The sequence below is a fragment of the Nyctibius grandis genome, chromosome 15 (genome assembly GCF_013368605.1).
Source record: "Nyctibius grandis isolate bNycGra1 chromosome 15, bNycGra1.pri, whole genome shotgun sequence".
NCBI classification, from domain to species: domain Eukaryota; kingdom Metazoa; phylum Chordata; class Aves; order Nyctibiiformes; family Nyctibiidae; genus Nyctibius; species Nyctibius grandis.
In genome coordinates, this window is record NC_090672.1 from 12,820,727 (window position 1) to 12,845,016 (window position 24,290).

The window sequence follows — 24,290 nt, forward strand, 5'->3', positions numbered from 1 at the left end:
CCCTGCCACAACACAGCAAGAATAAATAAATACATACAAAAAAATATAAAAATATTGATGAGGGTGTCACTGGTGGAATCACTGGGACGAAAGACAAGAAGGAACTCTTTGGGCCCTGAGCCCACCTGTCACCTACTGTATCCCACATCGCAGCTTTGTATTAAAGAATGCCACTAACACAAATCTGGGTTTGTTCAGTATTTCATTAGATAAATTATCTAAAGGACATTCTTTATAGAAGAACAGAAGAGCAAGACAAACCTCTTGGGTTTACCAAGTTTACTTGGAAATGCCAGTTAAAGGTATGAGACACAATGAATGACCTCCCTCAGGTACCCACAGCCATACTATGCCAACAGTCACCTTTGGAAACGCTCAAGGATAGATCAGCACAGCAGCAAGCCAGGGAAAACAACATATCAGAGAGAAAAGCACAGTCAAAACCCCAAAACTTCCCAGAAAACCTACACAACACAGAGACAAGCAAAAATGAAACTCCAAGGAAGGCTGGTGCCCTTGGATTTCTCTACCTACACAAAGGCAGAGAGAAGAAATGTAAGAGCCAGCGAAGTATTAACATAACCTTCAGTCTCTCAGCTATCAAAACACACACACTGCCAAAATAAAGAAGTGGAAGTTGTCAGCAGAACAGCTGTTTCACAGCTTTCTCCACAAGAGCTTCATGCGAAGCAGCCCGCTACCATCTGGCGAGCTACCACTGCAGTAGGGTCCTCCCGATGTTTATTAACATCTGCCACACTTGAGAAATTAGAGGAAAAGCCTCATACAATGATAAATATTTTTAAACTAAAGTATGCAATTTGCAATAATACTCCAGCACTTATGTATATATTTCACGGTGTATATTTTTTTCACTGTCCCCTATTCACAGGCTTTTCAAATTTCTACAAACATGCTGGGAGGTGGGGGCAGGGGACAGGACAGTAATTAGCCACTATAACATATATGTTGATTTTAAGTAGCAATAATTGCCTAACTCCTCTGCAAATACCATATGCTCATAGCGCAGCAACACCAGACTCCAAGACTGCCCTAGCCTCCGAGACAAGAAATGAAGCACGGTATTTATGAATACGTATTCTCTCACGGCACTTTTTGAATGGAGAAACGCAGATACAGTTATTTTCTGTCATTCCATTTGCTAATGGTGAACTCTCTCCCCACTCTAAAATTATCTTTGCACGTGATAATGCTGTCAGCTCCTTGCCCACACATTACACTGCGCTTCTATCACTTATTACTCACAGTGCAAATGTAATTACAACGAAGCACTCTCAGAGAGCTATTTAAGGGAATAAGACTCCTGGACATTTCTGTATGTTAAGCCATTAAAATTTTAGATTTACAAAAACTTTTTTCTTTCCCACTTAACTGGTAGAAGTAGAAATTCACAAATGTACAAATATGCATTTACTCCCTATGTTCAACCATCACTGAAAAAATTACTTATTATCTTGAAAAAAGTCCTCACAACAATATTATGAAAAATCAAATCCTGGTTATGTTCAGCACAAGAAATGACATAAACTAATGGAGTTATCCTAATGCTCCACCTAAGCTAATTAAGTATACAACAGAAGTTACAGCCTAATATTCTGCATAGCAAAATCCTAAATTACCACATCATCATCCTACCATTAGTGTGGTCTGATTAAATTTGAGACAATAGCTGTGGTATTGGAAGATAAGCGGAGTGTTCACGGGAAGTACAGACTGCGCTGCCAGTAACTACCATTTTACACCCCCCAGATCTCAGCTGAAGTGAGAAAATTCATAGGATGAGAAAGAGATTGACCGAGATGAAGATTTCAGTGTTTCCTACCGGTGTATAAAAGTAAGATCTTTTTCTTTCAAGACACATGACTAGCTGCACTCTTCAGAGCGGTTATCAGTCCCCTCTCCGCTTAGACATAAAACATTTGTAGATAGCGGGAGATACAGCGCGAGCTTCCCGACTCCATCCAATCAATACCCAGCCATCTTAATTCAAAATGATCTTTGCTCTAGGTAAGAGAAGATATAAATCCATAACTCAGATGACAGGCTCATTACTTACAGCAGGGGGTTCAGTTCGGGGAGAAGTTGGGGGTTTTGCTTTGTTTTTAAAGACATTTGTAAGGCAGCGGGTACCCCGTGCTGCCACCCAACTCGCCCACCTCACTGGTCAGCAATTGCCACTTGCAGTAACTATTGAACTAAGATGGATTTCAACCGCTGAGCTCGAAGACAGACAGATTCACTCCATCACCAGTTCTCAGGGCCACGCTACAGCATCAAAGGGAAGTGCTCCAAGCCAGTCTTCCTAAGAGTTTATCTTCTTACCAGGGGAAGAACAGAAACTACACATCATTTGGGTTAGATCCCAGACTGCTCACTGGGTTATGAGTTTCCTAAACACAAGCACAGTTGATAGTCTGTGATCACGCATAAGCAAACAGAAAACAAACATTTAGGATGGAATAAGTCAAACTAAAGTGAAGGCTGCTGCCAAAACACGAACTCCCACCCTCTCGCCCCACAAGATTCCTGCTGCCTCATTTCAGCTCACAAGAAACACAAAACTAGACTTAGAAGAGAGGGGGGACACGAGCCTCCAGCGCTCTAGGAGCAAGCAGGAGCCAAGCCGTGTCTGTTACAAGAGTGCCTTGAAACAACTATTTCAAGCTGAAACGACGTGCACAAACTTCCAGTGCTACTATCCTTCATTAGCTTCCTTTGGCACATGAAACACTTACCATGCAGGCAGGTAAACTCCTGCTTATCTGAATTAAGCACTTTTGTATGCAGTCCTGCTTTAATCTACATTTCCATAGAAACCTAATTGTGTATTCCTCTGCTCATAAAAACAGGATTTAGTTCTCACTCAGCAAGTTATGAGGCAACAGGAAAAAAATGTTAAAGTGAAACTATGACATTCAGCTTTGTTGCTCTCTGCTTATTTTAGAAATCAATATAATTACAGCACATCTTGATTTAAATATTCTGAATTTAGGAGCAATTTGTCAGTGAAACCGAGTGTATTTGAAATCTTTTTATTTAAATCAAGTTTCATGATTTGGTTGCTGCTGAGGCTGTGAGATTTAATTCAATACACAAAGCATAATTCCAACCCTCCTGTGTTAAAAATATTCTTTAAATAAATAATAGATCAAAGCAGTGTCACTTTGATGGCATATGTAGTCCACGGAAGCAGGAGACGAAGGATTAAATGTTTTCAGAGCAGTCCTTCTGGATGAAAGGGGGGGCAAGTAAACGTTCAGTTATTTTATCTAGATTTACCACTCATTACTTTTTTTATTTGATTCTTCCCTCTTATTGGAGTTCTGCCTTCTAAAGAACCTTCAAGTTTGTACAGACTCTGGGTTTTTTACAGCAATGAAGCAAGATGGAAAAAAAAAGTCATTCCATTCCTAAATCTTAGTGAATCATTTCCTCTATCTATAGTAAAGCTAGGATCACTCCCTAGGACTACTCAGGATGATGAATAAGGGCAAAATCTGCCGCTGCTTGCGTTTTTTCATGATTCACAGTGAAAAAATGCCACAGATTTACCTACAACTCAGGCAGATAGAGACTTGTTTTGGTTAAACTTTGAGAATTTCTTCGTTTAGAGACAGGCTGGTGTGTTTAAATACAGATCATGCTTCCCATCCTAAGCTTTGACAAGTTAATTTATCAAATACAAAATAATGCAATGCTTTCACTCTCAACCAAGAAGTATATCCCCTCCAGCCCTCGGGAAAACCTCTTCCAATAGCAGCTCAAAGATAAAAGCACATTTGAAATCAATCAGACCTGGCTTCTGGAAAAAGGAGGCAAGAGACAAGAAAAGGAAGGTAAAGTAAACTGGGGAATGCAACAGACCTGCAGTCAGATTGAGACTGGAGGGAAGTGACGACGTGTTGTTTCTAATTTGACATAGCAACAGACAGACATGCTGACCAACACAAGCATGGCTGCCACACAGAATCCTGATCACTGGGGAATAATGCTCTAAAGGATGAAAAAAGAAAGAGAACAAACTTTCTGAAGACAGCTAAAACAACAAGATGAGAGGAATAATTAATTTATAATGCCAGAGAGCTTATAACAAAAGAGTAAAGTGAAATCAGGAAAAGGAAAAAAAGAAGAAAAAAAAAAAAAAATCAACAAAAGGTCAGTTTCCTTCCTGGCAGTAAGGGCTGGCAGATCACTGCACACCTTCCCTCACACTACTATTCAAAAATGCTTCATAATAAAAACCCCACAAATCTCAAGCATTTTTATTAAGGTGATTGATTTTCTGGACAAACCCATTACACTCAGACTCCTATTTCAGTTGGTCTACGTGAGAGCAACAGCAGCACAAGCCAGCAAGCTGGTTCATGTAACACAAGGTCAAACCAGATTAAATGATTTTATGAATTATTTCGCAGGATTAACCTAACTTGAGTTTGCTGGGAGAAAATATTTAACAAACATTGTTTCCCATACAGAATCCTAAACATCCCATCTTCAGACCCTTCCTTCACCATCTCAAGTCCTGATAAGTTTGTTGTACCACATCAAAGGCTAAGGAGCCATCCAATGATTGCTAAAAAGTTGAATAAGTACAAGAGATTGTACCTAAATAACTGTTAAGATTCAAAAGTAATGAGATTGAGCATTCTCAGATCAGCTTCTCACCCTCTCTCAGATGTCTTTATGTGCTTTCTATATATTCCTGACCCTGTTCTTAAGCAAAAAGTAAGTCTATGCAATGGCAAGTTTGTCCAAACAATACCTGATAAAGCTGTCCAGATACAAATGACAGATGAGCAGCACCACTGACCCTGATATAAAGTTATTTGATCCAAGCCGACAGTGAAAACAGAAGGACTAAACAGAAAACTGCAGATTTACTCTTATTTTCTTCCTTTACAAAAATAAAACTCAGCCTCTTGGAGAACAATGCAGGGCCTGATTTCACCAAGCTCATTCACAGCGAGGAGCACGCTACTTCGTGAAAAGCACATCGTTCACAGCACAAAGGACTCTCAGAAGAAGCAACTGCAGCTCCACAGGAGTGAGGACGGCAGGAACTGGGCTGTGGTGATCGCTGTAACCACTGCTCCCTTCATTGAACAGATTCTCTCTGGCTGGCACATGCATATGAAACGTTTAACAACAAATACAGAGAAGACAGCTCATTGCTACCACTTGACTCACGCTTCTGCTGTACAACCTATTGATTATCTTGATCAAGTCAATGTCATTCCCAGTTTAGAAACAGACAGCTTTGCAGATCAGGAAATAAGGGAACAGGAAGCTTCACAGGAAGGCAGAGGGATCACTAAAATAGACAAGCAAGCTCATCACACCTCCACAGTCTACTAGAGAAAAATCTCTTCTTTGCCAAAACCCTTTAAAGAAGAGATACCACAAAACTTTGTGTTCTGTGGCTCATTTAAATTACATGCAAAACCCCCTCAATTCAACCCATTAATGATCTGCCAAGTCAAGTTTTCAGTACATGACCCTACGCAGTCGAATCATTCTGGTTCAGCCAGAGCCTTCCCCAGAACTTCCGAGCACTACAACCATTTAGGTGAACACCCCTCTAGGAACATTTAGACGCGGGTATAGCATCCTCATGCCTGGTCATATTGCCTCTGGAAAGGAATTACAGGAGTTTCAACAGCAGTTCCCAAGTTATTCCATAGTATTGCAAGAGGGATCGTAAACATAACAAGAAATTTGGTCACAAAAAAACCCTCATACATACTCATAAACACAAAGTTATGGGCAAAACAACTTCGAGACCTAAGGAATCCCATAACTCAAAGCACATTCCAAGAAAAGAATAAGTGGAGCTGATTATCCATGTTTGTTTGCTTTTAACTTAAAATATTTAAGCTGGGCCATAGACACAACACAGGATTCAAGACCCCCTGGCAGGGATCTTTATTTGACACACTTGGCTCTATCAGTTTAACACGCAACATATACTCAAACACAAGAGAAGCTCCTTGCTTTAATACAGTAAGTGCTTCATCTAACAACTATTTCCTGCCTCCAAAATCACATAATCTCCATTTCCCCACACACAAAGAATGCCTTAATGTTATATTCCACAGAACATGCTGGTGGCAAGCTTCAAAACCACAAAGCTGCCATGCATCCTCACCACTAGACAACGGTAATGACTACATTCCTTGCACCTTGTGCTTGCGCCGTTAACCTGCTGATCCAGAGAGCTCTTTACAACCTCATTAATTTTATTGTCTTTCCTGAAAAACACCAAGTACACAAATTTCATTTAAAGGTTTTAAAGGAGGGAGCTACTCAAAGAATGCACAACCATGAGCTTGGAATTAGTACTTTTGACCCATCTGCACGTTTGTTTCCCCTAACACCATATGACCGGCACGCAAACTAAAGGCAAGTTAGACTATTGGAGCAGATACCCAGCGCTCTAATCTGAAGACAGGCTGCTGCTTGAAGTCCTCCCTTTTCATCACCCATTCCCCCCACTCCTCCTCCAAAACCCATCCTGCCCTTGAGCATTACCCGGTCCTTCATCCTCCAGCTCTGAGCCAAAGACTTGGAGCCTTCGATCTTCTCGCAATGCCTTTTCTTCATGAAGGCCAGAGGCAAGTTCCAGTCAGTCAGGTCAGACTCATCCTCCTCCCCAAGCCCCAGAAGAGGCGACTGCAGCATCTCAGACTCCATCAGAGGGGAAGTGCCAGGCAACAAGTGAGCAGCAATGTCCAGCCCAGCACGCAGCGGGGGCCGAGGGGTCCCTCCGGCCGGTGGAGGGGCGGACGCGGGCTGGCGGGGGGGAGGACGGGGCAAGGGCAGAGGGAGGCTCCTCTCCCAGGTGTGCAGGTAAGGGCGAGCCCGGGGGAAGCAGCGCCTTCCACCTGGCGACTCCGCTCCTCCGCCGCCGCCCGCAGACAGCAGCCCCGTCCGGGCTGGGAGGAAGGCGGCGCTCCCGGCCCCGCGGAGGGCCGAGGTGCCGGCGGGGACCGGGCCCCGGGCCTCCACGCGCGCCTCTAGCCCCGCGGGCCCTGCACTCTCTGCGGCGGGAGCCGCGCCCGGCCCATCGCGGCTCCCAGCTCCCTCGCACACCGGCGGGCCGCGAGCGGATCGGCGAGCTGCGCACCGGGAGCGGGCGGGAGGCGGGAGGAGAAGGGGAGACCCGTCCTGCGGCGCCGGAGAGCGCGACTCCTCTCACCACCGCATCACGGAGGCGGCCATCTTCCCCCGGCCCACAATGCACCGCGCTACGGGCCGCCGCGTGGGACAAGCCGGGCCGCCCCGGTCCAGCCGCGGTTACCATGGTTACAGCGCGGCGCGGGCCGGGCCTGGCGAGCCCGGGAGCCCCCCCGGGAGCCACGGGGCTTAAAACAGGCCGCCCTCCTCCGAGCGGGCGGGGACTGCCTGGGTGAAGGTCCCCGGCTCGCCCGGCCCTTCCCTGCCGAGCGCGGCCTGGGCATGCCGCGGTGCGCAGTGCCAGCCCGGGGGGGCCGCCCGGGGAGGGTTTGGGGCTGCGTGTGAGGAAAAGGCGTTTCTAGGGCACAACAGGCGCCGCGGGCACCGGGGGTTTGTGCCGAGCTGGGGGCTGGAAGCCCCTCACTGCACGCAGGGACATAAAGGTCAAGGTTTCGTCCGTGCCGGCAGCTCCTCGTTCTAAGTGCCCCGCCACGCTCCCTGCGAGCCGCGGGGTGCGATGTCCTGGTCTCCTCCAGGGACTTTCCCTCCCGCAACGCTGAAGGGACAAGTTCATTGATTACCCTCGGGGGGCCGAAAATGAATACGCCAAAAAACCCCACATGGCTCAGGTTTCCGTCACTCAAAGCAGCACAGGACTGACTGCACGGCGTACCCAGCCTTCCAGACCACCCTGCCCTACAGTTACAGTGCTGATGATCTTCATCTTAAACAGAGATAAAAATAAACCCGCAGAGCAGCATGAGTGTTGTGCTGCTGTGTCCTGGCTTCCCCACACGCGCCCTGCTGCGGCACGGGCACGGGTACCAGTCCGGCAGTGCCGGTTCTTGGACTTCACTTCCAGTTGTGTGGTCGTTTATCCCGGGGCAAAAGAGGAGGGGAGCAGTGAAACTGGACAACAGAGTCCAGCAGAATTATGTCTGATTTATGTTCACTCTATATATGAGGAAAAGCGAATGTATTGTTTCAGGAATAGATCAAATAAACTGAAGGTTAATTAATATCAAATATTGTTCCTAATGAAGTTCCTCGGAGTGTTTGCTCTTAGCAGTAATCAAGTCCGACTGCATTCATATTTGTAATACTTTAAACATGTAAAAGTGATTTCAAAGTAGAAGTCAAAGAACACATGTATAATTTGATTTATAGAATCATATTAATTTTCATTACTATTTTCAGTATGTTTACATTCACGGAATATTTTAAATGCAAAGACCATTCTCTACCATAGATTGGAAAAGAATGTTTCTTGGAGGCTCTGGGGTGGCCAACATTTGCTTTTGCTCCTTTGATTTACTGACTGAGCTGATTCATCGCTTTACAGGTGCTTTATGCTGATGGCTGATCATAACTACACGACTGTTACGAAATGAATTGCTGTGGCATAGAAAGCACTTCTGGCTGTGTTTCTGCTAACCTTTAATGAATCCTTCGTACCAACGGCAGCTACACAAAATGGGAGTAACAATCCCAACACACCACCTGAAAAAATTACAGCCACTGGAGCACCCAGGGCAGCTAATCCAGCGCCGCAGCTGCACAGATGGACCCTGGCCCTGGGCCCCGCAGGTCGCTAATCCCGGCTCCCGACAGCTTTAGGGAGCGTGTGCCGGAGCCGCCGCCTGCCCCGCCAGAACATGCTGCTGTGCGGCCTCAGGAGCTGCTGCCCAAAATACCTTTGAAGGACACAGCTGGCAGGGGCAGGGAGCACAAATCTGCCTCGCTCCCCATATGCGCAGCTTTAAACCGGTGATTATTTAAGATAAGGACCGTGTGTTTTCATGGTCGGCCAGGCGAAGTCCACAGCCTGTGCTGGAAGAGCCGTGCGTTCCCCCGTCCCCTGCGCACCCCTTTATTTCAGGGACTTCTCTGACATGCTGCCCTGCTCCCCTGAGGCTCTCAGTGCTTTCACCCCGTCCACACCAGCATCTCTGCTTGGTTCCATCTCACAGGGGCTCTAGGGGGAAGGGGACGGGGAAGGTGGCAGGAGGAGGACGCAGAGCAGAGCCAAAGCGATGGCTTGGCTGTCGGGATGAGAACCAGACGGCGGGAGCAGGCTCTCAGCAGTCTTCCCACACAGCTCTGAATGCATCAGCTCTGACCTGCAAAGCTCCCGTTATCCCACACATGCTCTTCCCAGGAGGAGCTCAGTCTAGACCTGCGGCTCTCCACTTCACTGTTCCCGTCGCAGATCCACCCTGTTCTGCTCAGTTGCATCCTTTCTTGTCACTGCTGGCGACAAATACAAACCAGCTAAAGTACCTCCAAAGGGAGCAGGAGCTGGAGCATCCCCCTGCACTCACAATAAAAGCTTCCTTGGTGTTGAAATGCACAGGAGAATAAATTAACCGTGCATTTGAGTGTGGGACTCCCAGTCGTCTTTTCAGAGCACTAAACCATAATTGCCATTCCAGGCTGAATAGAGTCGTGTTTTCCTTGTCAGGCAGGCAGAGACCTACTCAATACAGCCAACCAAGCTTAGGGGACAGCTCACTTCACCCTGCGTTTTTTCAGATGAATTGCACTGCTCAGCTCTATTGACTAACCTGACTAGATCTTTATCAGCTCTAACAGAAGCCCAGATGTCTTGCTTAGACACAGACACCTACCTGGCTAACACAGAAAATCACACGACACATGCAGTGGTCCAGCAGATGTGGTCTAAGAAAGGTCTGGACAAACTGGAGACATCTTAAAAGATTTAGTGTCACTTCAGTGTGGGGAAAGAAGCTATTCTCTCTGCCCACTGAGGGTAGGAAGGAAGTACCTGCTTTAATTTTAAGATGGAAGCTAGCTGTCAGGGCATATTGCCTGGAGAAGTTATGTAGTCTCCATCATTGGAGAGGAGTGGAAACACCTTGTCAAGTAAGGCACATTAAGTGATGTCGTAAAAACCAAAACGCAGAAGGATTCTCTTCCAGAAACACACCTGGACAGATTCTTCCTCCTGTCACTCTTTTTAATGAAAAATTCTCCTATCTCGGTCTCTGTCGGTGTCCTTTGTTTTGCCTTATTCACCCAGCTAATTCTAATTCCACTCTTGGGCAGGAAGGAATAACGATATGGAAAGAAGAACGTTATTCATAAATGTCAAGAGAGATTTTATCTTTAATATTCACTAGTCAAATTCACAGGTCACCAAAGGAGTCAAAGTCAGAGGCAAAGGTCTGTGCCCTTAGCCAAAGGGCCACCTTTTCTAAGGCTTTAAGAGTAGGTGTTCGTCTGTGTGAGTATGCACATGAACACACACCTTCCCCATGCCCAGCCTCTCAGCCGAGCATTGTTTGTACAGCCATGGCCGGGGTTGTTTTAGGCATTTAGGGGCTAACAACAAGCTTTGTTTTAACACTTCAGTCAGGGGAGCTTTATATGCTAAAGACAGTAGGTAAAATATTTATTAGGAAGAATATCTATTTTTAACGAGATATGATTTCAGTTCTATTATTTATGCACATAGACTTCCACGTCTGTCTCCTTGCAGTAAATGTGAATCGAAAACTTGAGGCTGGAAACGGGAACTGGAGCCTGGCAGGATGAGAAGGGATCCAGGCAAGTGAGAAGGAGGGGGGATGTTATGTGCAAATCCAGTACACATCAAAAAACGATTCATAACATCGACTCTCTATCTCGTCAGAGAATCCTGGTGACCTCCCCCTGCACGGGAGAGAACTGACGACTCTATTCCTGGCACTGCCACCCTCTTCCTAACTCGCTGCCTTGAAATACACGAGCAGCAGCCGTAGCGTTAAACCTGTCAGGTTTGGCTTAGCAGAGCACCTCTCTGCCTGCCAAAGACGCTCTGCGACAAACACTGTCTCGTGAGTAACTGCTGCTGCAACTTCTGCTTTCCAAGCAGTTCACCTACAGCACAGGGACCGGGGCAGTGTCTCGGAGGAACTGAAAATCCCAGGCTTTCCCCTGCCCAGACAAGAACTCGCTTGAGAAGACTGAAGACAGAAGATGACTCAAACCTGAAGCAGAAGAAACCCAGAGTCTTATCCCAATTTTGCTTCCAGAGAGGGGAATACACATCCCTACGGACGCAGCCACACTGCCCTGCTCAACACAGGGCCACGCCGCCCCACAGATCCTGCAGCACAGCCACCACTCTACCCTGGAGGAAGGACACAAGTGTCCCTCTGAAAATCCTTTGCCATCTACATTTGAGTATCCTGTGGCTGACACAGGGGAAACCAGCAGCCACTTTATTCTGGGAGATGCAGATGGGACTTAGAGAGGGCTGAGGATCGTGGCCAGAGCCCTTCACGTGCCGGTCATTCTTAAGTGCCCCCAGCCCCTGATGCTGGTGCAATGTGCTGCTATGAACACACTCAGGCTGCCTTACAATTATGGGAGACATAAAATGGGTGCAAAGCTGTGTCTTAGTCAGGAGTACTCCTTAGGAATGTGACAAGGATTATTCTTCTCTTCTCACGTTGAAAAGGCCAGAATAAATACTAGGTCAAAAGTCTCTCCTTGCCCTTTCAGTGGAAGAAATGCTTTGGCATCAGGGGAAATTTTTTACTAAGGAAAAGGAGAGAGAGAGAGAAGAGGTGATGCAGTAATTTGAAGCAGAAAATTTGGGAGTTCTATCTTTTCTCTTTGCCACCACTGAACTATAAAAGGGCAAGTTTCTTGATGAATCAGTAGCTGTAGAGTTTGGTTAATGAGTGTATTTGACATCCTCGGATACAAGGTAGCAAAGAAGTCAGGAGTAATTTGGACTGTGAAGCAACAGCTGCATTTCACCCCAAAGGTGGCTTTAGCTCACCAACAAGTGCAAAGATTTCTGTGTTCCTGCTTGCACGGGGGAGACTTAAATGACCCCTCTGAAGACTGACAAAAATTGGTTGCTTAATGGGGATGTTTTTCTCATAAAGCCTGAGTGAAGCTGCACTCAATACATTTGGGGATACAATAGATTAGATAGTTTGTAGAAGCCGTTAATAGAGTTCTCAAACCACGGCGCTATCCATCTCAATGAAAGGCATTATATAAATGTAAGCTCATTTGTTATCATTATCTCCCTTTGTCTCTTCACAATCTGGATAATTTGCTAGGTTATCAGGCTATGTGTGTTTAAAAACACATGATAGATGTCACCTCAGCAGATACTCTCTGGTTTTCTCGTTATTATGAGCAGAAACGTTTCCTTAAACACTCTGCAGCTACTTTAGATCAGTATCAGCTCTGACTCCGTGACAAAACCACCCCAATACACAGAAACAGAAGCTGGTGAACTCTGCCGGCTCCTTCTGAGCCTGTCAAAAGCATTTGGGCCGAATGTCCTGTTTTCTGGCACAGCTTTTTGCAGTTACCTCACCAAGCGCCCCTTCCCACGGAGGGACTCGACCTTCCCTTTAACCAGAGCTGAACTGGCTGATAAGTAATTCAGGATTTTACAGGAATTTCTGGTACTGTCTGCTCTGGGGGCTTGGGAATGTGACAGTTATTTCACAGAGCAGCCTTTGGAGATGCAGAGATTGCTTCAGAGTCAGAACCACTATGGTTTGGTTTCATGATGAGCAATAAAAGAGGCAACAACCAAAAGACTTTGATCCAACCAAAAGAAACCCTGAATGGAAAAATACAGCCTGGGCTGGCCCATGTAGCGTTAACCACTAACATTGTTCTAGACGGAGAAACCCAAAAATCTCTTCCTACACCTAGGAAATGTAATTACCCACGGAATCAGCATGTTTCTCTAGTTCTCTTTTTACCATTCCCAGGAAATATATCGGTCGAAACGTTTTGCTTATGCCTAGGGTATTTCAAACTCAAATTCCTGATGCAGACTGACACAGTGATCAACGTCTATTTCCTAAGTCTTGGTGGGTTTCATGGCTGGTATGTTAGCTGCTGAAATTCAGCAGGTTTCTAAGAAATTATGTGACTAGTCTTATTATAATTAATGGAAGTGAGATGAACAGATACACGAACTTCTCTTCCTGTCATTTACACTGGGGAGCATCCATACAGCTGGAAAGTAAAGCCTTAAAATAAGCACTACATAAATACAAAGTGTGACTTTCTAGTACACTAATGACTTCCCATTAAACTGTTGATTGTACAGTTAGGATGTGGCAAGCATGAGAAGCTTAATCCACTTCCAAAGACCATGCCAAGTGGTTCTGTCCTTGGAAGCAGTGCAGCATAGCCAGCATATTCTGGATTCATGATTTAATTTATTTTGCATTTCCCCTGCAGAAAAGCCCTAAGAAGTAACAGCACAAGGCAATCAGCCCCACAGACCACACGCTGACAACATTATTATTATGCACAAGTAAAGCAGGGCAGTGCTGAGGTTGTCAGGTTTGGATGGCGTTGCAGTTCTCGAAGTGCAAAATGCTGTAACAAACAATAAAAGAAGTGTGCACCGCTCCAGGTGTGGAGGAGCCCAGAGTTTTGCAAGTCCATCTTTCACCTCTGAAGGAGACGGTGTTTCAGGGCTCCCACTGCCACCCCAGTCCTGGTTCAGAACGGGCTAGGAAGGCTCTCCGCTGGGCTCCTGCCATTCCTTGCATCTTCAGCTCAGGAAGCACCAGCTCCACACACCAGCCAATATGTCTCCAGCTTCACTTGCTGCCTGGAAGCAGCTTCTATGTCATTCCAGTTACACTTACTATCTCTGCAGCTTCTTAAGCCTCAGATCTCGAAAAGGAATCAATAACATACCCAGCCTTAATGGCATCCTTGCCAGCAAAGAATCTTCAGTGTCGTAAGAGCTCCTTCCCTCTGCTAAAAGCTACCCCTCAGGTAAGGGTCAGCCCTCACAGCAGGCAGATGCAATGAATTCCTGTTGCATTACAGCATTTTTATCTATCCTGCCCTTAAAACCTTGCTGTGTTTTAACTCTGAACCATCACGAGCACGAACGCCAATTGACTTTGGCACAGACAATCAGATCTCTCACCCACCATCCAGGACCAGAGCGTTCCTCCCTCTGGGGAGCTCTGCCTCTCCGAGACCTCACCGACTGCTCCAGCTTCTCCCTGTTTGGGAGCAGGTGCCGACACAGAGCTCCCAGCTCCCTGACCCAGGGATTGCATCTACACCTTCCCTCGCACAGCTCTCTGCCCGACCCAGACCAGCCGTCTGTCTGCCTCGTACGCGCCTGCAACTCCCTCCAGACCTGTCCTGCCGTGCATCCACCCTCCCTTCAACTCCGTCCCAAAGGTGCGCGGGGAGGCATGCCCAGCCTCCACGTACATTAACATAATAGAGCAGGGAGCGTGGGAGAGCGAGAGCAAGAGACTGTGCAAAATAATAAATAATCACAGAAAAAAGTAGGGCACCAGCAGCGTCGCTGGCTTTTGATGTTTCCCTCTCATCCTGCCCTGCCTTTTCTGCTGTGAAAAGGGAACGCTGCAAGGTGGGAAGAAGCGCCAGAGCAACAGGGACACAGGGTTGTTTCTGTCCAGAAGCGCTAGCGGGATTACAGATAAATATTGAAGCTATCAAAGAAGCTTAAGGGATTTAGGAACCCACTCCCCATTATCATCCTCTCCGGGGGGAGGGGAAGCGATCTTTTGGAGAGACCTACAGCAAACAGCAGGACGGTGCTGACTTCTGAAACACCCCGCTCTCCTTACAAATTTCCCTCCTTTGTTGGACAGGGGAAAAAACATGACAAATATATTTTTTGTAATAAAGAGAGTCCCAGTTTGTCACTTGCGGGTGCCTCAGGGAGAGGGCAGGCTCTGCGCAGACCACCCCACCAGCGCTGCACTCCTGGACGGCACCCTCCCTGTGTCAGACCCAGGCTGTGGGCAGGAGCAGCAGGTCCGGTCCCACCACCTGGGCAGGACGGGGAGGTCCGTGTCCTGCAGAGGAACTCGGATCCATCACGCAACCGGCACCCAGCTTTCTCCTACAGCGGGTAAATCCTGAGAAAGCTGAGCAGTGACTTGAGGGATGGTCTGGAAGGAAAAGCTGTTGGTTCTTCTGATGTGTGTGTGCAGACAGGGGTGGAAATTACTGTACAAATCAATTCTGAAACGGAGAGGCGGATGTGGGATGTTTTAAACCTGCCTCCATTCAGATCTGCTGCCGAAGCGTCACAACAAAGCTTCATTAACAAAACATGATCCCCGGCCCTGTTCCTCTTCCCGTCTCCCAGTTCCTGCTGTAACACAACTACACTGACGGTAAAGAGGGTTTTAATTTGCACCAGCGTGAGACGGTGGAGAAGGATGTCTGTGATCTCCGCGAAGGCATTAGCATCCTCTCCTCGGGGACTCCTGGCTCACAGCTGATTCCCCAGGAGCCTGCACAAGATACAGCCCAGCCCCTGTCCTCCAGCCCCGGGCACAGCACAGCTCTCTCCCCTGTTCCACGCTCAGAAGTTACCGTCTTCGCACATAAACTAACCCCAGATGGGTGCATGTGGCGGCGTGGGGTGCGCTGAGAATGGGGTAAGGCCTTTTTTGTGCTCACGTGTGGCTGCTAACCAGAGACACGGGGTAATGCTCAATTCTGTGCTCACACAAAGCCTCTCGCAGGAACCCCACAGGACACCGCACAGGCAGACACCAAGCCTGAGCTCCCTCCCTCTCCTGGTTGGATTCCTCTGCAGGGAGGATCGCCCCGCTCCCGAGTTCCTTCTGCAGCTCTCCCTGCAATTTTGGCTAATGCAAGCCCAGTCCACAAGCAGCCAAAATGGTTTCTCTGCTGCACTTTTAAGGGAATGCTGCAGTTTTAAACCACAAATTAAATTTTTAATGAAACTTCATAACTGTTGTACCCAAATGTAATGTAATATTGATAGGAACTGTGCATCCAGCTAGCATGAGATTGCCCTAGAAAGCTTTTTAGGATGTTATGCAATATATAGCTAAATTAATTATTTGTAATGAAAGGATCTGTGTCCCTATAGCATCGCTGAGACCTATTAGTGCAAAGAATACACTTCTCATTCTCGCTGGATGTAAATGTCAGGCAATTTAGAAGCAAACTGACTTTTGAGATGGGAACAATGAAAGAAAGGGAAGGAAAAAAGAGGAGAGACTGAACGTGTGTGTGTGAAAGAGAGAGGGAGAGAAACAGAGAGGGAGAGATCTGCAAAGAAAGACTGCAGCAAAATGCAGCAAATTTCCGAACTCCAGTCCAAAGTGATTGTCTGTTCCAGAAGGGAATACTCCACCTTCCACACACTGTGTTTGTACCAGCCACACACCATGCTCAAGCTGTTCTAATGACAGCCGTAGATTTTAGAAGGCGTAAAAAAAAAAAAGATTTTGCATATACACTATTCTGCAAACTTAACCATTGCGAAGCTCAGAGGTGTGTGCTGGTTTCGTGCGCCCTGGCTGGCTGCACAAGGCGAGGGGCGTTGGAAAGGACCCTGCTCCCTCCACGTGTGGGCTCCGCACAGACGGCAGTGCTGTAGTGTGACCAGAGATCCTGCCCTTGCTGTCATCTCCCTGAGAACAAGCCCTTACATCAAAAAAACCACCAACAAAGCAGCCTCAGAGCCATGCCACGTCCTGCTTTAAGCATGTTGGGGATGGGGGTGCAGAGCCAGGGGCTGGAGGGGATGATCCCTCCGGGATCCCTCCGACAACACGGGCACAACCAGCAGCACCAGCAGCTGCACAAACAAAAGGAGCTGGGTTCTCTCTCGGTGGAGTCTACCCATTGCTATTTCCCATCACAAAGCTCCCTCCACTCCATAACGGATCATATTGTTCCCCCTCTGCAGAGGAGACTTAAATGTGGCATCAGCATTGCCCCACAGATGTTTTATGGACAGCAGGCTGCACGAACAGGAGGGAAAGCTTCCGCTCCCTGCTCCCTAGGGCTGCGGCTCCTGGGATTAGAGAGATTTGTCCACTTAAAAAAAAATGTCCTTTATGCATTTGTAACCCTGCGGTTCTCACACAAAGGTTAGCTTTGAACAGATCGAATACTCACATACCTTGCCTCTGCACTGGGCTACTGCCTGTGGCAGAGGGCACCGGGAGCCAGGGCTTCGGGGCCCTGGAGGGAGCACCCTGGACTGTCCGAAACGATACTCGTCCATCACAAACACAAATGTGCCTGCTGGCTCCTGTCCAGAATAAATCATCTCCAAGGGTCCTTGATAGCTGTGCTCAGCTCTTTTCAGCTACAGAGCGATAAATCAGCCGGCTACAGCGCGCTTTGGAAGAGGCAAGAGAAGAGTTAAAAATAATAGGGGCTCCATTATTCCATTATACCCATTCAGCTCCTAAATCTACAAAAGCAATAACGGATCCTACTGCATGATTCAGTGATTCTGGGAAAGCTGAAATCTTGATCATATTTTCTAGTTCTTTCTTTGCATTAGGAGACACAGAGGTTATTTTGCTTATCTATCGTAGCGCAGCTTTGCTGTTTTTTCCTCTCCAGGTATTTATACCGTTGCCATCACCATAGTATCAGAGTGTTTATTTTATTGCGCCTGTCACCTTGGTCTCATCTCAGCATAATGTACTGGGGATGACAAAAGATTCCTGGTTAAATTGGTTCAGTGACATGAAGAGCTCTGTCAATACCATGCAGATGTTAACGGAAGTGGGGACCGATTCAGCTGCCTCAGCCCAGTTCTGCACTGGTGTAACTGCATTGCCTGCAGTAACATTATTTTTGGTTTGCGTTCCTGCCTGTGGCAGAAGAATTAGACCTGCAGTCTTTTCAGCCTTTTCCATAGCATCCCTTTTCTCAAAACAAAACAAAACCACCAAACCAAAACCCACCAGCCAGAAGGGAGACTGGTCTGCCCAGTAAAACACATCCTGCCTCTCCCCCTCCTTAACTCCCCTCTGCTCCATTCCTCTTGCATTGAAATGCTGCACAGCACAGAGAGAAAACAGGAGGGAAAGTAACGAGGGCAATAAAGCCAGAAGCGAAGAACCGAGTGGAAATGCAGATTTTTCCCCAGCGGTCCCTGAAGCAAAGGCCACAGCACCAGAGGTGAGCTCCTCCGGGCTTCAGGGGCTCTGAGCTGATGCGCGGGGGCAGGATCAGCAGTACGAGCCAGGAGCCTCAGGAAGGCTACGAATAACAAGTCTCTGCAGCCCCCATAAGCACTGGGACAGGTTTGATGGCAGACAGCACCAAAAGCACGACAGGATCCCAGTGAAGGCGCTACAGAAGCGCTGAGCACTCTGGCACATCTCCACACTTCTTGGCCACTGTTGTCCCAGCGCTGCCCTGTCTTCCCTGGGGTGGGCATCAACAGCCTCACCCAGCCACGGCAGGGGACCGGGGGGTTTGCCAGCCCTGCCATCCTCTTTGTGCTGTGCCTGACGACAACCCCAAGCCTCTGGGTTTGGCCATGAAATGTTGTTTTAACTGTACCCCACAGAGCACTGAGGAAAGGGGCCTCCCAAAGGCAGCTGAGACACCTTTGAGAAGGAAACACTTCATGCCAAGACAGCATGTCATAAACCTCTTGGGGCTGGATAAACACCTGCAACAGGAAAGGCACCAAAGTGAGTCACACCGTCACAGGTCTTGCTGTGAGCAGCTTGGTGTGCTCCAGCTCCCGGAGAGGGCTCGTCAGGCTCACGTCAGAGGGGAGAGAACAGGGGGAAAGGACCACAGAGTGGCAGTACTTCGTCTTTTGTGGATCCATGGACTGAAAGCCTTTGTATTTTACTGACCCTCTTCACTAATGAAAATTAATTGCTTCATATTTCACAGGATAACTTGGCATTATGTAAATACTCCAGCCATGAGGACTGCTGCAGTGCAGGTTGGGTAGAGCAGGCAGTGAACTGAGCTGGGGACCAAATTCACCTACGGTATGATCAGAAGCACATTCACCCAGGCAGGCTGCAAGCTAAAACTCTCAGCAGTCTGGGGTATAGAACCGTGGGGAGAGGACAAGGCTAAACCCAACAGGCAGGAGAGCCTCGAGGAGCTGCGGCGGCTGCGACGGTCCTGCTAGCGCTCGGGTGTCACGGCCAAGGGAAGGCTGCGAGGAACAAACGCAGGGAGAAGCCACGCGCTCGCTTCTCCGGGACTGGAGAGGAATCGGCCTTGGTTGAATTGCTGGAGATGAGAAAAGCAGCGATTCTGACGGCCAAGAGCTGTTCCACCAAGGACAGCTCCGACAACTGCCGGCGGATTTTTTTTCCCTGATTAAAATGGAAGAAGCAAAGCAGCGCTCGCTCTCCCGTGCCCATCGCAGAGCTGTGCCCCGGCACCGCTTTGCTGCTCCTTATTCCTGGGGACACGCAGCGATCGCTGGCCCCGTCCGCGCTGCAGCAGCCCCCACCCAGGGCCGGCAGCCCCCACGCTCCTGCCCTCCGCGCTGCCAGCATCGCCCTGCCCGCAGCCCACCCGTGTGCGCCCCACGGAGCGCCCCGGAGCCCGGGGGTGCCTGCGCGGTGCCCTGCTCGGGGCGCCGGGGAGGGGGGGTGCAGGATGCCCGGGGGGGTGGAGCGAGGAGACGCTTTGCCGAGGTGCCGGGAAGAGCCCTGGGCGGTGCGAGGAAACGGCACCGAGCGCAGCCCCGCGCCGGGGGCACGGCGAGCCCGAGGGGGCGGCTGCTCCCGGCAGCCCCCGCCGCAGCGGGGCGGCCCCGGCGCTGCTGGCGAGGGGCGGACCGCACACGGGCCCCCACGGGGAGCACGGGGCGGCCCCATCCCGCACGGCACCGCCCCCTCCACGGCACCGCGCACACCCCGCACCGACACCGCGCACCCACCGCCGCCGCTCGCTGTAGCGCCCTCCACGCCCCCCACCCCCGCGCTGCGCGATCTCTTCCACACACAGACCCCCGCCCCCGCGCACACCCCGACACACGCACACCCCCCCCCGCACACTCACACGCACACTCACGCCCGGGATTCCACGCGCCGTGACGTCAGGGCGCGCGGCCCCGCCCGGGCGCTATAAGAGGGGCCGCGTGCCGCAGTGGGCCCGGCGGAGAGCGGCGGAGCCGGCCCCAGCGCAGCCATGGCCGCGGGGCCCCCCGGCAGCCTCCTGCTGCTCCTGCTCTCGCTGCTGTGCCTGCGCGGCCGCGGACAAGGCTTCGGGCAGACGCGCTTCGTGTGCACCTCGGTGCCGCTGGACGGGGACGTGTGCGCCGCCTCCGCGCCGGGCAGCGGCTCCGCCGAGGAGCTGAAGAGCACGGTGCTGCAGCTGCGGGAGACGGTGCTGCAGCAGAAGGAGACCATCATGAACCAGAAGGAAACCATCCGGGAGCTGACGGCTAAACTGGGCCGGTGCGAGAGCCAGAGCGTGCTGGAGGCGCCGGGCGGCGAGGCCAAGGGCGGCGGGGCCGGTAGGAAGGGCGGCTTCGCCAAGAACACCATGGGGGACCTGTCCCGGGCGCCCGCCGCCGAGACCCTCAGCCAGCTCGGGCAGACGCTGCAGTCCCTCAAGACCAGGCTGGAGAACCTCGAGGTACGCGTCCCGTCCTGCCGGCGGGGCACGGCGCTCCCCGGGCACCGGGAGCCGCTTCGGGCACCGGGAGCCACTTCGGGCACCGGGAGCCGCGGAGGAGCCGCCGCCCGGAGCGGGGAGCAGCGGCAGGTCGGGCGGTAAGAGCCCGCTCCTGTGCTCGCCCCTTGCAGCAGTTCAGCAGGATGAACTCCTCCAGCCAGACCACGAACCTGAAGGACATCCTGCAGAACAAAATCGACGACCTGGAGAAGCAGGTGCTGTCCCGGGTGAACAGCCTGGAGGAGGCCAAGTTCAACCCCAACAACGAGTCCGAGGAGCGCGGCAAGATCGAGAGCACCCTCACGTCGCTGCACCAGCGCATCAGCGACCTGGAGAAAGGTACCGGGCGCTCCCCAGCCCCGCTGCCCGCGGGACCCCCGCTCCCGGAGCCCCCCCCACCGCCGGCCGTGCCCGCTGCCCTCCACCCCGCGCTCACCGGGCATCGGGCGGGACGCTGAGCCGCTCCGTGCGGGCGGCTCCACCGCTCCCGTCCCGTTCTCCGCCCCTGGAGCGGTCCCTTTCCCCCAGCTGCAGCCCGACGGTGCCCGGGGCTCCGCGGCAGGAGCGGGGGACGCTCCGGTCGCTGCCCGGTGCCGGGGGTTGGGGAGCCATGCGGTGCCGGAGGGATTTGCTCCTCGCTGCCATCTCAAGGCCCGTTACATAACGGGTGGGGAGGGGGGGAACCCCCAAAGCGGGCAGAGAGGGGGTCTGGCCGGAGCCCACCGCGCCTCCACCCTGCAGGCCAGAAGGACAACCGGCCCCCGGACAGGTTCCAGCTCACCTTCCCGCTGCGCACCAACTACATGTACGCCAAGGTGAAGAAGAGCCTGCCCGAGATGTACGCCTTCAGCGTCTGCATGTGGATAAAGTCCAACGCCTCCCCCGGCATGGGCACCCCCTTTTCCTACGCTGTGCCCGGGCAGGCTAACGAGCTGGTGCTCATTGAGTGGGGTAACAACCCCATGGAGATCCTCATCAACGACAAGGTACAGCCCTGGGGAGCAGGGAGGGTGCTGGGCAGGGGGGGACCAGCTGGGGGGGCAGCATGGGGGACCCCAGTGCCCACCACCCTGACCCACCACCCGCAGGTGGCCAAACTGCCCTTTGGCATCAACGACGGCAAGTGGCACCACATCTGCGTCACCTGGACCACACGGGACGGCGTGTGGGAAGCCTACCAGGACGGCACGCAGACCGGCAACGGCGAGAACCTGGCACCCTACCACCCCATCAAGCCCCAGGGGGTCCTGGTCCTGGGCCAGGAGCAGGTAAGGGCTGGGGGGGGCAGGTGTGGGGGTCCCTGCTTGGGTGGGCACACCCAAGGGGATGGGCAGGGCTGGGTGCTGCCGGGGTGAGACGGGGCAGCCCGGCCGTGTGCCCCCGGTGATGGTGGCTCCTCCGCAGGACACGCTGGGCGGCGGGTTCGACGCCACGCAGGCCTTCGTGGGGGAGCTGGCCCACTTCAACGTGTGGGACAGGAAGCTGAGCCCCGGCGAGGTGTACAGCCTGGCCACCTGCAGCACCAAGGCGCTCTCGGGCAACGTCATCGCGTGGGCCGAGGCCAACATCGACATCTACGGCGGGGCCACCAAGTGGACTTTTGAGGCCTGTCGCCAGCTCAACTAGGGCCACGGACAAGCACGAGAAACCTCCTCGTGGGGGTTTTTTTGTTTTTTTCTTCTCTTTTTTTTTTGTGCAAAACCAACAGAGAACGAAGCCACCCATCTTGTCCCGAGGAGCGGGGCCGCCCGACCCCAGAGCCCCACACTCTCCGGTTTCTGTCTTGCCAACGTCTTTCAACGCCTGCGTGCCTTGGCCTGGCGCGGCTGCGCCCCGTCCCGCTGCCCCCCTGGCCCCCGCTTCACCGCCACCGCCTCCCCCCACCGGGGCAGCCCCACTTTTCCCGGGCACCGGCGCCTTAAAAGGCTGCGGGGCCAGGACCGGAGCCCCCCTCGGGGCTCCTCTCCCTCCAGCCTGAAGCCCCCAGGGAGGGTGGTGCCCCGCAGAGCCAGGGGAGGGTTGCACCATCCCCCCCGAGTTGTGCTCCCACCCAGGAACCAGGGCTCCGAGGAGGGGGCGACCCCCCGGGTAAGGGACCCCCCGCCTTTCCCCAGCGCTCCCCGGCCGGCGCCGCTCCCCAGCACCACAGCCATAGCCCCGGGCTGCGGCGGGCACCGGGGCGGGACCCCCCGGGCGGGCCCCCCCCGCCGGCCCCGCTCCCCGACCTGCCGCACTCAGGTACGCCCCCCCGGCCCCTCCGCCTGCAGCCCCCCAAGGCCTCCTCCGCGCCGTAGCTGGCGAAAAAAGAGCCTTTTCCGTCCCCTGGAAGTTTAGCTACCACTGACGAGTCTGAAGCCTTTCTGCTTTTGATAATACACTCTGTTGTTTCTCTTACTGTAAAGGGAAGTTTATTACCAATTTAAAAAAAAAAAAAAGGTATTTTTATGAAGATAAAATATAGAATTAAGCAGCGCTCCCTGAGAAAAGAGTACTTTGAGATTCTGCAGGAAAAAGAGATAAAGAAGCGTATTTTGAGATAACAGATGCATTTTGTATGGTTTCCTTTTCTAAACTCCTGGTTTGTACTACAGATTGCAGAAATCACCCCCAGCCCCCCCACTGCCCCCCCGAGGGCCGCCCCGGGTGGCAGGGGAGGATGAGGCAGAGAATTCACACAGGGCTCAGAGCCTCCCCGACCGACTCCGACGATGTGGCAAAGAGCCGTGCAGAGCGGAGGGGCCCGGACGGAGCCGGGCAAGGCCAAGGTGGCCCCTGGCCAGGAGCACAGAGCTGGCCCAGCCACCGCCGCCTCGGGGAAGCAGCGCCCAGCCGAAGAGCAGCACGGGCAGCGACACACCGACCCCCCCGAGCGAGACACCTTCATACAAACTGCGGCTCAGGGCAGCGTATTTTAAACTGTGCTCTTTTTAAAAAGCAAAACCCTCGTGAGTTAATTTAAGTTCCTCCAAAGAACCTCTTCCCATCAGCGAAGGGACAAGCACAACCTGCTGAGAAGAACAAGACCCCCAAAAAGGTTTAACCTCCAGTCCCAGGTGTGTCGGATTTGCCAAAAAATACACCAAGGGTGTGATGTCAACACAATGTACATAGTGTACAGTAGGGGAGAGAATAAATGTATCTTAATTTGTCATTATTTTGCTAACCAAAGCTGTACTTTTTTTCCTATTACTTGCTCTCTGTCTCCTTTGGGTTTTGAATGGGTTACGGTCTCCTACGCATCCCGTCCGCAGCAGCAGTTCTGAAAATGCACTTTCTACCGACCCTCCTGCTTCTTCCATTTTATTGCTGAGACTACATGAAGTGTTGACTTTATTTTTACACAATAAAGAGTGAAGAAAGACACGGGGTCCTCTTAAATGTGTCAGTTCCCTGAGCCACCAGTGCTCGGGAGCCAATTTTCTTTGGTTTTTGCCTGCAGAAAGCACGAATTTCTGCCCGGTTCCCCTCGGAGCCTGCTCAGGCAACCCCTGAGCCTTGGACACATCTGCCAGGCTTGCTCCTTCTCCCGGGCCATCAGCCCCCGTCTCCCCCTGCTTTATGCAACCCCATCATACAAATTAATTATTTTTTCCCCTCATGATGCAGGCTGGCAGCTCAGCTCCCTCGGGCTGGCTCTGCCCGTGCCCCCGCGGTGCCCGATGCAG

At 51.4% G+C, this 24,290-nt stretch overlaps 2 protein-coding genes across 4 annotated transcripts in view; one reads left to right on the forward strand and one right to left on the reverse strand.

The window, feature by feature from the left end:
- Positions 1-7,248, reverse strand: part of RPTOR (regulatory associated protein of MTOR complex 1) — a 132,069-nt gene extending 124,821 nt beyond the window's left edge. For all 3 annotated transcript variants that reach the window (XM_068413583.1, XM_068413582.1, XM_068413581.1), the window contains exon 1: positions 6,550-7,248. In XM_068413583.1, the coding sequence (XP_068269684.1) occupies positions 6,550-6,711 (162 nt within the window). In that variant the 5' untranslated portion in view covers positions 6,712-7,248. The remainder of the gene's footprint in view (positions 1-6,549) is intronic.
- Positions 7,249-20,136: 12,888 nt separating this feature from the next.
- NPTX1 (neuronal pentraxin 1) lies at positions 20,137-22,251 on the forward strand. The gene is made up of 5 exons (XM_068413422.1): positions 20,137-20,586; positions 20,757-20,964; positions 21,367-21,611; positions 21,714-21,893; positions 22,030-22,251. Exons 1-5 carry the CDS (start codon positions 20,137-20,139, stop codon positions 22,249-22,251), a joined length of 1,305 nt encoding a protein of 434 aa, XP_068269523.1.
- The last annotated feature ends 2,039 nt before the right edge of the window (positions 22,252-24,290 follow it).

Coding starts and splice junctions, on each gene's coding strand:
- NPTX1 (XM_068413422.1), top strand. CDS start 20,137: ATGGCCGCGGGGCCCCCCGGCAGCCTCCTGCTGCTCCTGCTCTCGCTG. Junction 20,587..20,756: donor CCAGGCTGGAGAACCTCGAG/GTACGCGTCCCG, acceptor CGCCCCTTGCAG/CAGTTCAGCAGGATGAACTC. Junction 21,612..21,713: donor AGATCCTCATCAACGACAAG/GTACAGCCCTGG, acceptor CACCACCCGCAG/GTGGCCAAACTGCCCTTTGG.